The following is a 13,376-nucleotide window of genomic DNA, read 5'->3' on the forward strand; positions in this document are numbered from 1 at the left end:
GAATATAGTGAAAACTTGCTTTTGTTTCTTTATATAATTGAGTTTCATAGTGTATTCACTGAACAACAGTGCAGTGGCTTCCTTATTTATATATTCCCCAACTGGTAGATTTGTTTCCATCTATTCATTATTACAGTCATGTACACTGATGTGCACCTTTGTCCATGCCTCTTTGTGCACCTGTTGTAAACTGTATTTCTGTAGGATATGCACATTTCAAATGAAATTGTTAAATATCGTCAATTTTTTCTGCAAGATGATTTTACCAGTTTTCTTTGCCACATGCAATGTATGAATGAGATTTCCCTTTTCTAGATTTTTAAAATTTATGACTTGGTATATTTCAAATTTACAGAAGAAAATATATTATGTAAGGTATTAAAAATAATATAAATGAGCACTTATGTACCCATCCCTCAGTGTAAGAAATATCCATACATCTGCAGCATCAGTGTATCCCACTGTGTGGTTTATTGTTTTTAAATACTTTTTGTTCCCATTTAAAAACAAGTGTATTTAATCAGAATTACTAATTTTTAATTGCTCTAATGTTATATATCTTTTAGGCTGAATGCCAGAAATCTCATCTGAAGTCAGTTTCAGTTTCTTTAAGGAAGAAAGAAGCCTCTGTTCCAAGTGAAGTTGTCAGCAGATCAGGTTGGTGGCATGCCCGTGGATATTACTTACTTAGACATATTTAAAAGGAGGTGCTGAAAGTGTTGCATGTGTTGGCTTGGGTGACAAATTCATGGGTTAGCCTAGGCAAAGTGGTCAGTGTTTGTTTTCTTTTTTTTAACATGAATAATAAACTTTATTTGAATATTTGTTTCTTTGTTTTAGCGGTAAGAACATTGATTATTAGGATACAGTAAGAGACGTTAACTAAGAATTATTATAGGGCTATAGTTTTAAGAATTTTCAAATAGATTTGGCTTTTTTTTTTTTTTAACAAATAATAAATATTATCTCACATAGTTTCTGTGAATCAGGAATTAAGAAGCAGCTTAGTAATTGGATGGTTTTGGTTTGCAATCTTTCATGAGGTGGTGGTCAAGATGTTGGCCAGTGTTGCAGTCATCTAAAGGCTTGAGGGGTTAAGGATATATTTCCAAGATGACTAACATGGGGCTGGATGTGAGCAGAAAGCCTTAATTCCTTTCCACATGGCCCTCTCCATGGGCTTCTTTTTTTTTTTTTTTTCCCCAAGATTTTATTTATTTGACAGAGAGAGATCACAAGTAGGCAGAGAGGCAGGCAGAGAGAGGGGGGGAAGCAGGCTCCCCACTGAGCAAAGAGCCCGATGAGGGGTTTGATCCCAGGAGCCTGAGATCATGACCTGAGCCAAAGGCAGAGGCTTAACCCACTGAACCACCCAGGCGCCCCTCTCCATAGGCTTTGTGAGCATCTTTTTTTTTAAAACTGAGGTATAAATGACTTGTAACATTATGTTAGCTTCAAGTATACAACATGATTTCAGTGTTTATATACACATAGTTAGTGTTTTTTTCCTCTTTTTTTTTGTTCATTTCCTTTAATTAGTCATATGTGCTGCTACTTTGAAAAGTTTATTTACATTTTTAAAATTTAATTATTTTTTTAACCTTTTTTTTTTTTAAGATTTTATTTATTTATTTGACAGACAGAGATCACAAGTAGGCAGAGAGAGAGAGAGGAGGAAGCAGGCTCCCCACTGAGTAGAGAGCCCGACTCAGGGCTCCATCCCAGGCTCCTGGGATCATGACCTGAGCCGAAGGCAGAGGCTTTAACCCACTGAGCCACCCAGGCGCCCCAAAATTTAATTATTTTTATTTTGTTATGTTAGTCACCATATAGTACATCATTAGTTTTTGATATAGTGTTCCATTATTCATTGTTTGTGTAAAATACCCAGTGCTCCATGAAATATGTGCCCTCCTTAATAATACCCATCACTGGGCTAACCCATCCTCCTTCCCTCTCCCCTCTAAAACCTTCAGTTTGTTTCCCAGAGTCCCATCTCTCATGGTTTGTCTCCCCCTCTGATTTCCCTCCTTTGATTTTTCCCTTCCTTCTCCTAATGTCCTCCGTGCTACTCCTTATGTTCCACAGATAAGTGAAACCATATGATAATTGACTTTCTCTGCTTGACTTATTTCACTCAGCATAATCTCCTCTAGTCCCGTCCATGTTGATGCAAAAGTTGGGTATTTGTCCTTTCTGATGGCTGAGTAATATTCCATTGTATATATGGATGTATATATATATGGACCACATCTTTATCCATTCATCTGTTGAAGGGCATCTCAGCTCTTTCTGTAGCTTGGCTACTGGGGACATTGCTCCTATGAACATTGGGGTGCATATGACCCTTCTTTTCACTACATCTGTATCTTTGGGGTAAATTCCCAGTAGTGCAATTGCTGGGTCATAGGGTAGCTCTATTTTTAACTTTTTGAGGAATCTTCACGCATTTTCCAAAGTGGCTATACCAACTTGCATTCCTATCAGCAGTGTAAGAGGATTCCCCTTTCTCCACAGCCTCTCGTTTCTTGCCTTGTCAATTTTTGCCATTGTAACTGGTGTAAGGTGGTATTTCAGTGTGGTTTTGATTTGAATTTCCCTGATGGCCAGTGATGATGAATGTTTTTTCATGTGTCAGCCATTTGTATGTCTTCTCTAGAGAAGTTACTGTTCATGTCTTCTGCCCATTTTTTGACTTGATTATTTGTATTTTAGGTGTTGAGTTTGAGAAGTTCTTTATAGATCTTGGATATCAGCCCTTTGTCTGTAGTGTCATTTGCAAATATCTTCTCTCATTCCGTGGGTTTCCTCTTAGTTTTGTTGACTGTTTCCTTTGCTGTGCAGAAGCCTTTTATCTTGATGAAGTCCCAAAAGTTCATTTTCGCTTTTGTTTCCCTTGCCTTTGGAGATGTGTGTTAACAGAAGTTGCTGTGGCCAATGTTGAAGAGGTTACTGCCTGTGTTCTTCTCTAGGATTTGATGGATTCCTGTCTCATCTTGAGGTCTTTGATACATTTAGGTTTATCTTTGTGTATGGTATAGGAGAAGGTCGAGTTTCATTCTTTGTATATAGCTATCCCATTTTCCCAGCACCATTTAATGAAGAGACTTTTTTGCTTTGGATATTTTTCCTGCCTTTTCAAAGAGTAGTTGACCATAGAGTTGAGGGTCCATGTCTGGAGTCTCTATTTTGTTCCATTGGTCTGTGTGTCTGTTTTTGTGCCAGTACTGTACCGTCTTGATGATTACAGCTTTGTAATATAGCTTGAAGTCAGGCAATGTGATTCCTCCAGCTTTGTTTTTCTTTTCAACATTCCCTTGGCTATTTGGAGTCTTTTCTGGTTCCATACAAATTTTAGGATTTTGGTTCCAGCACTTTGAAAAATGCCATTGGTATTTTGATCAGGATGGGGTTGAAAGTATAGCTTGCTCTGGGCAGCATAGACATTTTAACAATGTTTATTCTTCTGATCCATGAGCATGGAATGTTTTTCCATTTTTTGTTTTTATGCCTTCTTCGATTTCTTTCATGAATGTTCTGTAGTTCCTAAAGTATAGATCCTTTACCTCTTTGGTTAGGTTTATTCCAAGGTATCTTACGGTTTTTGGTGCTATAATAAATAGAATCAATTCTCTAATTTCTCTTTTTACAGTTACGTTGTTAGTGTATAAGAAAGCAACTGATGATTTCTGTGCATTAGTTTTTTTATCCTGCCATATTACTGAATTGCTCTGTTAGTTCTGGTAATTTGGGAGTGGAGTCTCTCAGGTTTTCCACATAAAGTATGTCAGCTGTGAAGAGAGAGAGTTTGACGACTTATTTGCATTTGAATACCTTTTATTTTTGTTGTCTGACTGTAGTTGCTAGGACTTCTAGTGCTATGTTGAACAGTAGTGACGAGAATGGGAATCCTTGTCATGTTCCTGATCTTAAGGGAAAGGCTCTCAACATTTCCGCATTGAGAATGATATTCGCTGTGGGTTTTTCATAGATGTATTTTATAAAATTGAGGAATGTTCCCTTTTTCCGTATACACTGAAGAGTTTTAATCGGGAAAGGATGCTGTATTTTGCAAATGCTTTTTCTGCATAAGTTGAGAGGACCATGTGGTTCTTTTCTCTTATTTATGTATTCTCTCACATTGATTGATTCACAAATATTGAGCTACCCTTACATCCCAGGGGTAAATCCTTCCTGGTTGTGGTGGATAATCATTTTAATGTATAGTTGGATCCTATTAGTTAGGATCTTGCTGATTATTTTGGCATCCATATTCATGAGGGATATTGGTCTGAAATTCTCTGATGGGATATTTGCTTGGTTTTGGGATCAAGGTAATGCTGGCCTCATAGAAAGAGTCTGGAAGCTTTCCTTCTGTTTCTATTTTTTTTTGAAACAGCTTTAGGAGAACAGGTATTATTTCTTCTTTGGATGTTTGGTAGAATTCCTCAGGGAGTCCATCAGGTCATGGACTCTTGTTATTTGGGAGGGTTTTGATCACTGCTTCAATCCCGATACTGGTTATTGGTCTATTCAGGTTGTCAATTTCTTCCTGTTTCAGTCTTGGTAGTTTATAGGTTTCTAGGAATGCATCCATTTCAGGTTGCTTAATTTATTGGCGTATAGCCGTTGATGATAATTTCTGGTAATTGTTTCTGTTTCCTTCGTGTTAGTTGTGATCTCTCCCCTTTCATTCATAATTTTATTAATTTGACTCCTTTTCTCTTTTCTTTTAGATTAAGTGTGGCCAGTGGTTTTATTGATCTCATTAATTCTTTCAAAGAACCAGCTTCTAGTTTCATTGATGTGTTTTACTGTATTTCTGGCTTCTAATTCATTGGTCTCTGGTCTAATCTTAATTATTTCCCTTCTTGTGTGTAGGTAGGCTTAATTTGTTGTTGATTCTCTTGTTCTTTAAGGTGTAAAGAGAGTTCATGTATTCAGGATTTTCTTGTTTTTTTTGAGTGAGTCTTGGATGGCTATATATTTCCCCCTTAGGACTGCCTTTGCCATATTCCATAGGTTTTGGACCACTGTGTTTTTGTTCTCATTGGTTTCCATGAATTGTTTAAGTTCTTCTTTGATTTCCTGATTGACCCAAACATTTCAAGCAGGATGGTCTTTAGCTTCCAAGTGTTTGAATTTTTTCCAAACTTTTTTTTTGTGATTGAGTTCCAGTCTCAAAGCACTGTGGTCTGAGAATATGCCAGGAATAATTTCAGCCTCTCAGTCTTTTGGTATGGGTTGAGACCTGATTTGTGACTCAGAATGTGGTCCGTTCTGGAGAAAGTTGCCTGTGTGCTCAAGAAGAATGAGTATTCTGCTGTTTCAGGGTGGAAGGTTCTATATATCTCTATGAGGGCCATCTGGCCTGGTGTGTCATTTAAAGCACTTCTTTGTTGATTTTCTGCTTAGATGATCTGTCTATTGCTGAGAATGGACTGTTGAGTGCTCCTACAATTAACATATTATTATCAATTTTTCTCTATTTTGGTTAACAGTTGGCTACTCCCATGTTGGGGGCATAGATATTTACAATTGTTAGATCTTTTTGCTGGATAGACCATTTAAGAATGATATAGTGTCTTTCTGTATCTCTAACCACAGTCTTTAGCTTAAAATCTAATTTGTCTGATTTGAGAGTTGCCACCCCAGCTTTATTTTGAAGCCCGCTGGCATGAAAGATGCTTCTGTATCCCTTTACTTTCAGTCTGGATGTATATTTAAGTTCAAAATGAGTCTCCTGTAGACAGCCTATGGATGGGTCCTGTCTTTTTATCCAGTCTGCGACCCTGTACCATTTTATGGGAGCATTTAGGTCATTCACGTTGAGAGTGATTATTGAAAGATACGATTTTATTGTCATTGTTAAGCCAGTGAAGTCCTTGTTTCTATAGATTGTCTCTGTAGATTTCTGTATCATTCTTGGGGTCTTACTCCTTTCATATGAGCCCCCCTTAACTTAATAGTCATAGAAAATCCCCCCCCCCTTAATATTTTTTACAGCAGTAGCTTCGTGGTCGCATATTCTTTCAGTTTCTGCCAGTCTTAGAAGCTCTTTATCTCTCCATCTATTCTAAATGATATTCTAAATGACAGCTTTGCTGGATAAAGTATTCTTGGCTGCATGTTCTTCTCATTTAGTGCCCTGATTATGTCTTGCCAGCCCTTTCTGGGTTGCCAGGTCTCCATGGACAGGTCTGATGTTATTTTGATGTTCCTCCCTCTGTACGTAAGGAATGTAAGGAATCTCTCCCCTAACTGCCCTTAAGATGGTTTCCTTGACACTAGAATGTTTCATGACTTTATTTCTCTAATTCTGTTTTCATGGATTTTAAGCTGTTTGTTCCAGGCCTCCTCCTGTTCCTTCTTTTCTATCAGTTTGTCTTCCAGATCATTAATTTGTTCTTCTGCCTGGTTTACCCTGACTATTAGAGTATCTAGATTAGATTGGATCTCATTGATAGCATTTTTTTTTAAAGATTTTATTTATTTATTTATTTGTCAGAGAGAGAGAGACAGAGAGAGGGAGAGAGAGCAAGCACAGGCAGGCAGAGTGGCAGCAGAGGCAGAGGGAGAAGCAGGCTCCCTGCTGAGCAAGGAGCCGGATGCGGGACTCGATCCCAGGACGCTGGGATCATGCCTGAGCCAAAGGCAGCCGCTTAACCAACTGAGCCACCCAGGCGTCCCTCGTTGATAGCATTTTTAAGTTCTGCCAGATCAGCTCTCATTTCTGCCCTTAGAGAATCTATGTTGCGATTAGTGGTTTTCTGCATTGCAGTTGTTGTCTGCATAACTGTTACCCTGAAGTCTATTTCCGACATCTTGCTCATATCCATATCCATTAGTTCTGTGGCAGAGGTCACAGTCTCTGAATTTTTCCTGTGTTGGGGGTTTCTTCTCTTAGTCATTCTTTTGAGGGGTGCTTGAGGGAATGTACAGAGTCCAGACTATTGACCACAACCAAAGCAAGATGCATCTGTTTTATAGGGACTTTAGGGTTGTTAGCCTCTTGTTCTTCCAGCCTGTCTTCTGAGGGAGGGGCCTGCCACGCTGTTATTCAGGCAACTGTGTTTGGGCAGAGTTGCCCTGCCTCCAATGGGCAGGGGGGGATGCTCAGTGAAGACTAGGTTTTTGGGGCTTTTGTTTGCTGGGAGCTTTCACTGGTGGCTTTCTGTGTCTCTTCGAAGAATCAGAGCAGAAGTGACTGTATCCAGTCTTTTGACTCAGACCAGAGAGATGGCAGTCTCTTCTCCAGAGAGCCCTCCAGGTCACACTGACTCTGTTTTTGTCTGTGCTGCTAAAAACCAGAGCATTCTGGGTTGTATGCCCCACAGCAGTATTACCAGCCCTTACTTCCAGGTTCAGGCACGTCTCTGCCCTCTGTGCTTCTGAAACTGCCAACTGCCCGCAGTTTGCACTTGCCCCCCTGCAGCTCCAGGTTTCAGTCTGGGGGCTGCCCCAAAGCCCTCTCCCTGCAGCTTGCTACCAGTCTGTGAGTCTCTGCCTGGTCCCCTGCGCAGGAGGCTTTTATGCTCAGGCAGCTCAGGATCCCAGAGGCTCCCTCCCCCTTCTGTTTATCTTCCGATATCTGCCCACAGAATCACGGCTCCCTGCTTCATACCTCAAAACCAACCGCCGGAGATACTCTGTAGAGATCTGGATATATCTTCTTACATTTCAGGCTGATTTCATGGGTGTTCAAATGATCCCTTGACTTTTACAGATTTTGTTTATGGTATCTTTAACCATATGATGAGTAAGATTTTTTATTTTAGTTGTCATATGTGTGACTTTTATATTTTTTGACCTTGTTTTGGTTAAAAAGTCTGTCTTATCCTAATGGTAAATGTAGAATCTTAGCTTTTCATCTTTTTTATTTTTTTAATTTTATTTATTTATTTTTTAAACATTTTATTTATTTATTTATTTGAGAGAGAGAGAGACAGTGAGAGAGAGCATGAGCGAGGAGAAGGTCAGAGGGAGAAGCAGACTCCCCGTGGAGCTGGGAGCCTGATGCGGGACTCGATCCCGGGACTCCAGGATCATGACCTGAGCTGAAGGCAGTCGCTTAACCAACTGAGCCACCCAGGCGCCCGCTTTTCAACTTTTTTAAAGAAGTTTTTATTTAACTTCCAGTTTAACATACCATCTCATACTAGTTTCAGCTGTAGAATATAGTGATTCAGCACTTCCATAGAACACGTGGTGCTCATCACAGGTGCCCTCCTTAGTCCCCATCACCTATTTCACCCATCCTCCCACTCACTTCCACTCTGGTAACCATCAGTTTGTTCCCTGTAGTTAAGAGTCTGTTTCTTGGGGTACCTGGGTGGCTCAGTTGGTTAAGTGATGGCCTTCGGCTCAGGTCATGATCTCAGGGTCCTGGGATTGAGCCCCATATTGGGCTCTTTGATCAGTGGGGAACTTGCTTCTCCCCTGCCTTTCACTCCCCCTGCTTGTGTTTGCTCTTGTGTTTCCACTTTTTGTCTATTATGAATAATGCTGCTGTGAATGGGAGTGTACAAATATCTCTTGCGGTCTCTGCTTTCAGTTCTTTTGGATACATACCCCAAAAAGAAATTATTGGATTGCATGGCAATTGTATATTTAATTTTTTGAGGTACCACTAGGCTGTTCCTTGTAGTGGCTGTGTCATTTTACATTCCTACCAACATTGCAGAAGGGTTCCAGTTGCTCCTCATCTTCACCAATACTTGTTATTTTCTGTGCATGTGTGTGTTTTGTGATAATAGCCATCCAAATGGGTGTGAAGTAGTAATCTCATGTGGCTTTGATTTGTTCATCATTGTCATTAGGAAATTTTAGATTAAAATAATAATTAGATACCACTGCACACTGAAAAGAATGGGCTAAAATCCAAAAAACTGATTCTCCTTTGTAACTCGTTTCTTTGAGAGTTTCTGTCTTTTCATTTGTTTCAGGAGAAACAAATGAAAGTCAGTTCATAATTGTTAAAATATTTTTATGATGTATACTTTAAAATTCTTTTTTTTTTTTAAGATTTTATTTATTTATTTAACAGAGAGAGATCACAAGTAGGCAGAGAGGAGGGGGCGGGGTGGGGCGGGGGAAGCAGACTCCCTGCTCAGCAGAGAGCCCGATGCGGGGCTTGATCCCAGGACCCTGAGATCATGACCTGAGCTGAAGGCAGAGGCTTAAGCCACTGAGCCACCCAGGTGCCCCTACTTTAAAATTCTTATTAAATAATTTCAACATTTGATTCATCTTGTCTGTTTGTGTCCATTGATCATATTGTTCTTATTCAGGTTGTATTTTTCTGGTTTTTGGTATAAGCAGTCATTTTTATTGTATTCTTGACATTTTGGTAATTATTTTTGGAAACTCTTGATTGTATTTAAATTGTTTATTATAGCATATAGTTTCCTCGTCTTGGTTTAATGTGTGGGTTCTTGCTCACTTTTGTGGATTATATTTCCAGTGACAGTTAAGTGTTAGAGTCCTAGCAGTGGTATTTTGTTCTGTTTTGTTTCCTCATGCTGCTGAGATTCCTTCTTAGTTCTTGCTGGTGCTGTGTCAGATGAATGGAAGGTGCTTCCTGAGTACCCCATGTCCTCATTCATTCAAATGAGGGTTGGGGTCAGAAGCTGTTGGGATTGGATCTTCTTAAATCACTGGGTAGAGGACAGGGGGATGGGGGTTGTAGTGTTCTTTTATGTTCTTCCTGCTTTAGATTAGACTGCTCACTGGTACCCTCATTGTTGTCAGTACTAACCATGTTTCACAGTGTCACCTGGTCTGTGAAGCAGTGGCTGGGGACCTTAGAGGCTTCACTACTTTGCAGCTGTTTGTGGATCATATGGTCTGCTGTCCTTGATTCTTGAAGTGGGGACAGTGTTGGTCGAGGGACAAGGTTACTCTAGGACTTTGCTCCTCTGCTACTACTATCACATAGAACTTATGGAGTGGGTCCTGGCATGGCCTAAGGCTTTGCTCCTCTTATAGCGCCACTGCAGAATGGAGTATTTAGTGGCTCAGCTTGTGGAATGGGAGTTGGGGTTCCTCATTAGGTCTCTGTTGTGTTTCCCTTCTCCAGGTCTTTTGGATGGAGAATGCAGGGTTTTTTATTCCCCTGTTTGTGGTTCAGGGTTGCACGCCTCTCTAGAACCCAGTCTGGGGATTCGTGGGAGATAAAGGGAAAATACTGTCTTTTGTTGCTCAAGACTTGAGGTTCCTAGCAAATATGCCTCTTTCCTTCTAGCTTTTAGAGTTCTCTTATTGTTATTCGATGGATATGTACTATTAGCTTACTTGTATTCGGAGGGAAAAACAGAGGAAACTGAGTATACTCTCTTGTTCTATAACCTTCCAAAAGCTCCCTTTTGATTGTATTTAAAATTTTTAACCTTTGCTTTTTTAAAAAAATTTTTATTATTTGAGAGAGGTTGAGTGCATGGGGGTTGGGGGTTGGGGGAAAGGGACAGAGGGAGAGAGAAACCCATGCTGACTCTGTGCTATGTGGGGCTCAATCTCACCGCCCTGAAATCATGACCTGAGCTGCAATCAAGAGTTGGACGCTTAACGGACACTGAGCCACCCAGGTGCTCCTAATCTTTGCTTTTTCAGAGTATGAATCAATATAAATACTCCCCAACAGTTCTCCTTTTTCTTTGATATTTGAAAGTATGAGTCTAAGAGAATATGTATATTCTTTATATATATATATAAATGTACAAGTGTATATGTGTATGTATATAAACTTTTATGTGTAAAGAATATTTTTATATGTATATCTTTACGTATATACACATCTACAAATCTTTTATATATCTCTATACATATCTGTTATGTCTCTGTATATGTATGTATGTGTATAAATATGTGGTCATCTGGCTGCCTTAGATCTAAAGATCTAATCTTTAGATTAGATTTTAAAGATTGAATCTCATGATTTCTCTAAAATTACTTCTTTGTTTTAGCTGTATATAGATTTATTCAAATCTTGGGTAAATTGACTATCCGTAGAATTGTGAGTTTTCTGTTTGAAATTTTTTTTATTTCAAAACTTCAGAGCATGGAAAAAATACATCTTTATATTAATTAATTTCATGAATTAGAACTTTTAAAGGCCTTATATAATTTTATTTATTTTTAAGATTTTTATTTATTTATTTGACAGAGAGATAGATAGAGAGTACAATTAAGCAGAGCGGCAGACAAAGAGAAAAGCAGGCTCTCTGCTAAGCAGGGTGCCCGATTCAGGGCTTAATCCCAGGATCCTGGAATCATGACCTGAGCCTAAGGTAGCCGCTTAACCAGCTGAACCACCCAGGCGCCCCTTATTTATTTTTTTAAAATATTTTATTTATTTGACGGAGAGAGATACAGTGAGAGAGGGAACATAAGCAGGGGGAGTGGGAGAGGGAGAAGCAGGCCTCCCGCTGAGCAGGGAGCCCAGTGGTGGGGCCCGATCTCAGAACCCTGGAATCACCACCTGAGCTGAAGGCAGCTGCTCAACAACTGAGCCACCCAGGCGCCCCGCCCTTATGTATTTTAGTCATAGATATTTGATTATAAGCTAAATGAACTGTGAGTCTTCTGAAAACTATTTCTAGTTATTGCTGTTGAATTTTAAAAAGCACATTTGATTCTAATACTATTATTTTAAAAATTTCTAATGTCTTCATATAATTTTCTTCCAGGTCAGGACCCTGAAGTTCATCAGCAAATTTTGGCAGCTGGTATTGGTTCTAAAAATACACCTGACTCGAGAAAAATGTCGAGTAAAAAACTAAAAGATCATCGCAGTGAGGCTGATAAGGAATTACACTTACCAGTTGGTTCACCTTTTGTTCTTTTGGATGCAAAAGCTTCTGTATCACAAAATGTGATTCCATCCATTGCCCAAAAGAAAGAGGTCTACGCTTCTGAAAATTCAGTAAATACATTGTCTTCAAATATGGAGATTTCTCTTAAAACCAGGAAAAGGTGAATTTTTATTTACTGAAATAATATCAATCTGCTTAAAAATTTTAAAGTTATTTATTAATTAATTTTTAATTTATTTTTAATGTATTTTATAGTAAGTATTGAGGAATATTAACAGAAGAGCATAACATAGTTCAGTTTATATTCAGTTTATATAATAAGGAAGGCTTAAAGTATACTTCAGAGAAGTTTGTGGGTAAACATTTCTATAGTTTATGGAAAAAAGTGTTTTCTTCTGATAATATGTTTTCTGTATCTTCCTAAGAGTGTTTTCTCTATGTCATTTGTAATTACAGTGGTAGATATATATTGGCTCATTTCTAGGGTAGCTAAGGATAAGTATTTTGAAGATAAGTTGTGGTGAATCATTGTCTGTTTCTTGGGGCTCATTTTGGCCTTTAAGAAGCAAAGTAGAGGGGCGCCTGGGTGGCTCAGTGGGTTAAAGCCTCTGCCTTCAGTTCAGGTCATGATCCCAGGGTCCTGCAATCGAGCCCCACATCGGGCTCTCTGCTCAGCAGGGAGCCTGCTTCCTCCTCTCTCTCTCTCTGAATGCCTCTCTGCCTACTTGTGATCTGTCAAATAAATAAATAAAATCTTTAAAAAAAAAAAAAGAAGCAAAGTAGATCATTCAGAGTCCTTTGCTACTGGGGACTTTTGCAGTGAGTGTAATTAATGTCTGTCTAGTGTCTTGTGTAATTCTTGGAGCCAAGGAGTTAAATACATTCTAAGATTTTGCTATTCAAAATGTGGTATGCGGCTCAGGATCAAGAGCAATGCATTACCTGGCAGCTTGTTAGAAATATAGAATCTCAAACCCTATTCTAGACCTACTAACTCAGAATCTACATTTTAATAAGATTATTCAGATGATTGAAAATCTTACTAAATGTTTGAGAACGAGTCCTTTAAGCTACAGATTTTCTTGGTCTTTTCTCTTTGTTTTCCCACTGACAAATAAGAAATGTAATTTTCCTGAGCAATTGCCTTGTGTATTTTAAGAGATTACAAATCAGAATTTTTAGACATTAAATAAAGGGCTAGTGAAAAATTTTGTAAGTGGTCTGTATTGTTACTGAAGGGAGTTCAGGAGAACTCCAAACTCAGCAAACTGTGAGAGTATTTATTCAGCTTGCCTTCCTTTCAACTTTTTAGGTTAAACTTTGAAGATAAAAATGCTTTGAAGGAAGTAGAAATAGCAAATAAAATAACAGAAATAGAGGATAAAGTATCAGAAGAACCACAAGAGAGGAAATCGTCAAGAGCATCTCAGAAAAGAGTACCAGATTTAGAAGATGAAATTCAGCCACAAACTAAAAAGAGTTTTTCAACATTGTTTTTAGAAACTGTAAAAAAAAAAAGTGAATCCAGGTAAGTTATTAAGAAACTATCCTTTGAGGCATTTTTTC

General features: G+C 38.7%; 1 protein-coding gene across 1 annotated transcript in view; it reads left to right on the plus strand.

The window, feature by feature from the left end:
- LOC111149005 (centromere protein C) overlaps window positions 1-13,376 on the plus strand; it is a 101,594-nt gene that overhangs the window by 24,159 nt on the left and 64,059 nt on the right. The window contains exons 5-7 of the mRNA XM_022505880.1: window positions 567-657; window positions 11,685-11,970; window positions 13,123-13,338. Of these exons, the coding sequence (XP_022361588.1) occupies window positions 567-657; window positions 11,685-11,970; window positions 13,123-13,338 (593 nt within the window). The remainder of the gene's footprint in view (window positions 1-566; window positions 658-11,684; window positions 11,971-13,122; window positions 13,339-13,376) is intronic.

The sequence above is a fragment of the Enhydra lutris genome, unplaced genomic scaffold (genome assembly GCF_002288905.1).
Source record: "Enhydra lutris kenyoni isolate GAN:26980312 unplaced genomic scaffold, ASM228890v2 scaffoldscaffold21, whole genome shotgun sequence".
In the NCBI taxonomy this organism is placed as follows: Eukaryota; Metazoa; Chordata; class Mammalia; order Carnivora; family Mustelidae; genus Enhydra; species Enhydra lutris.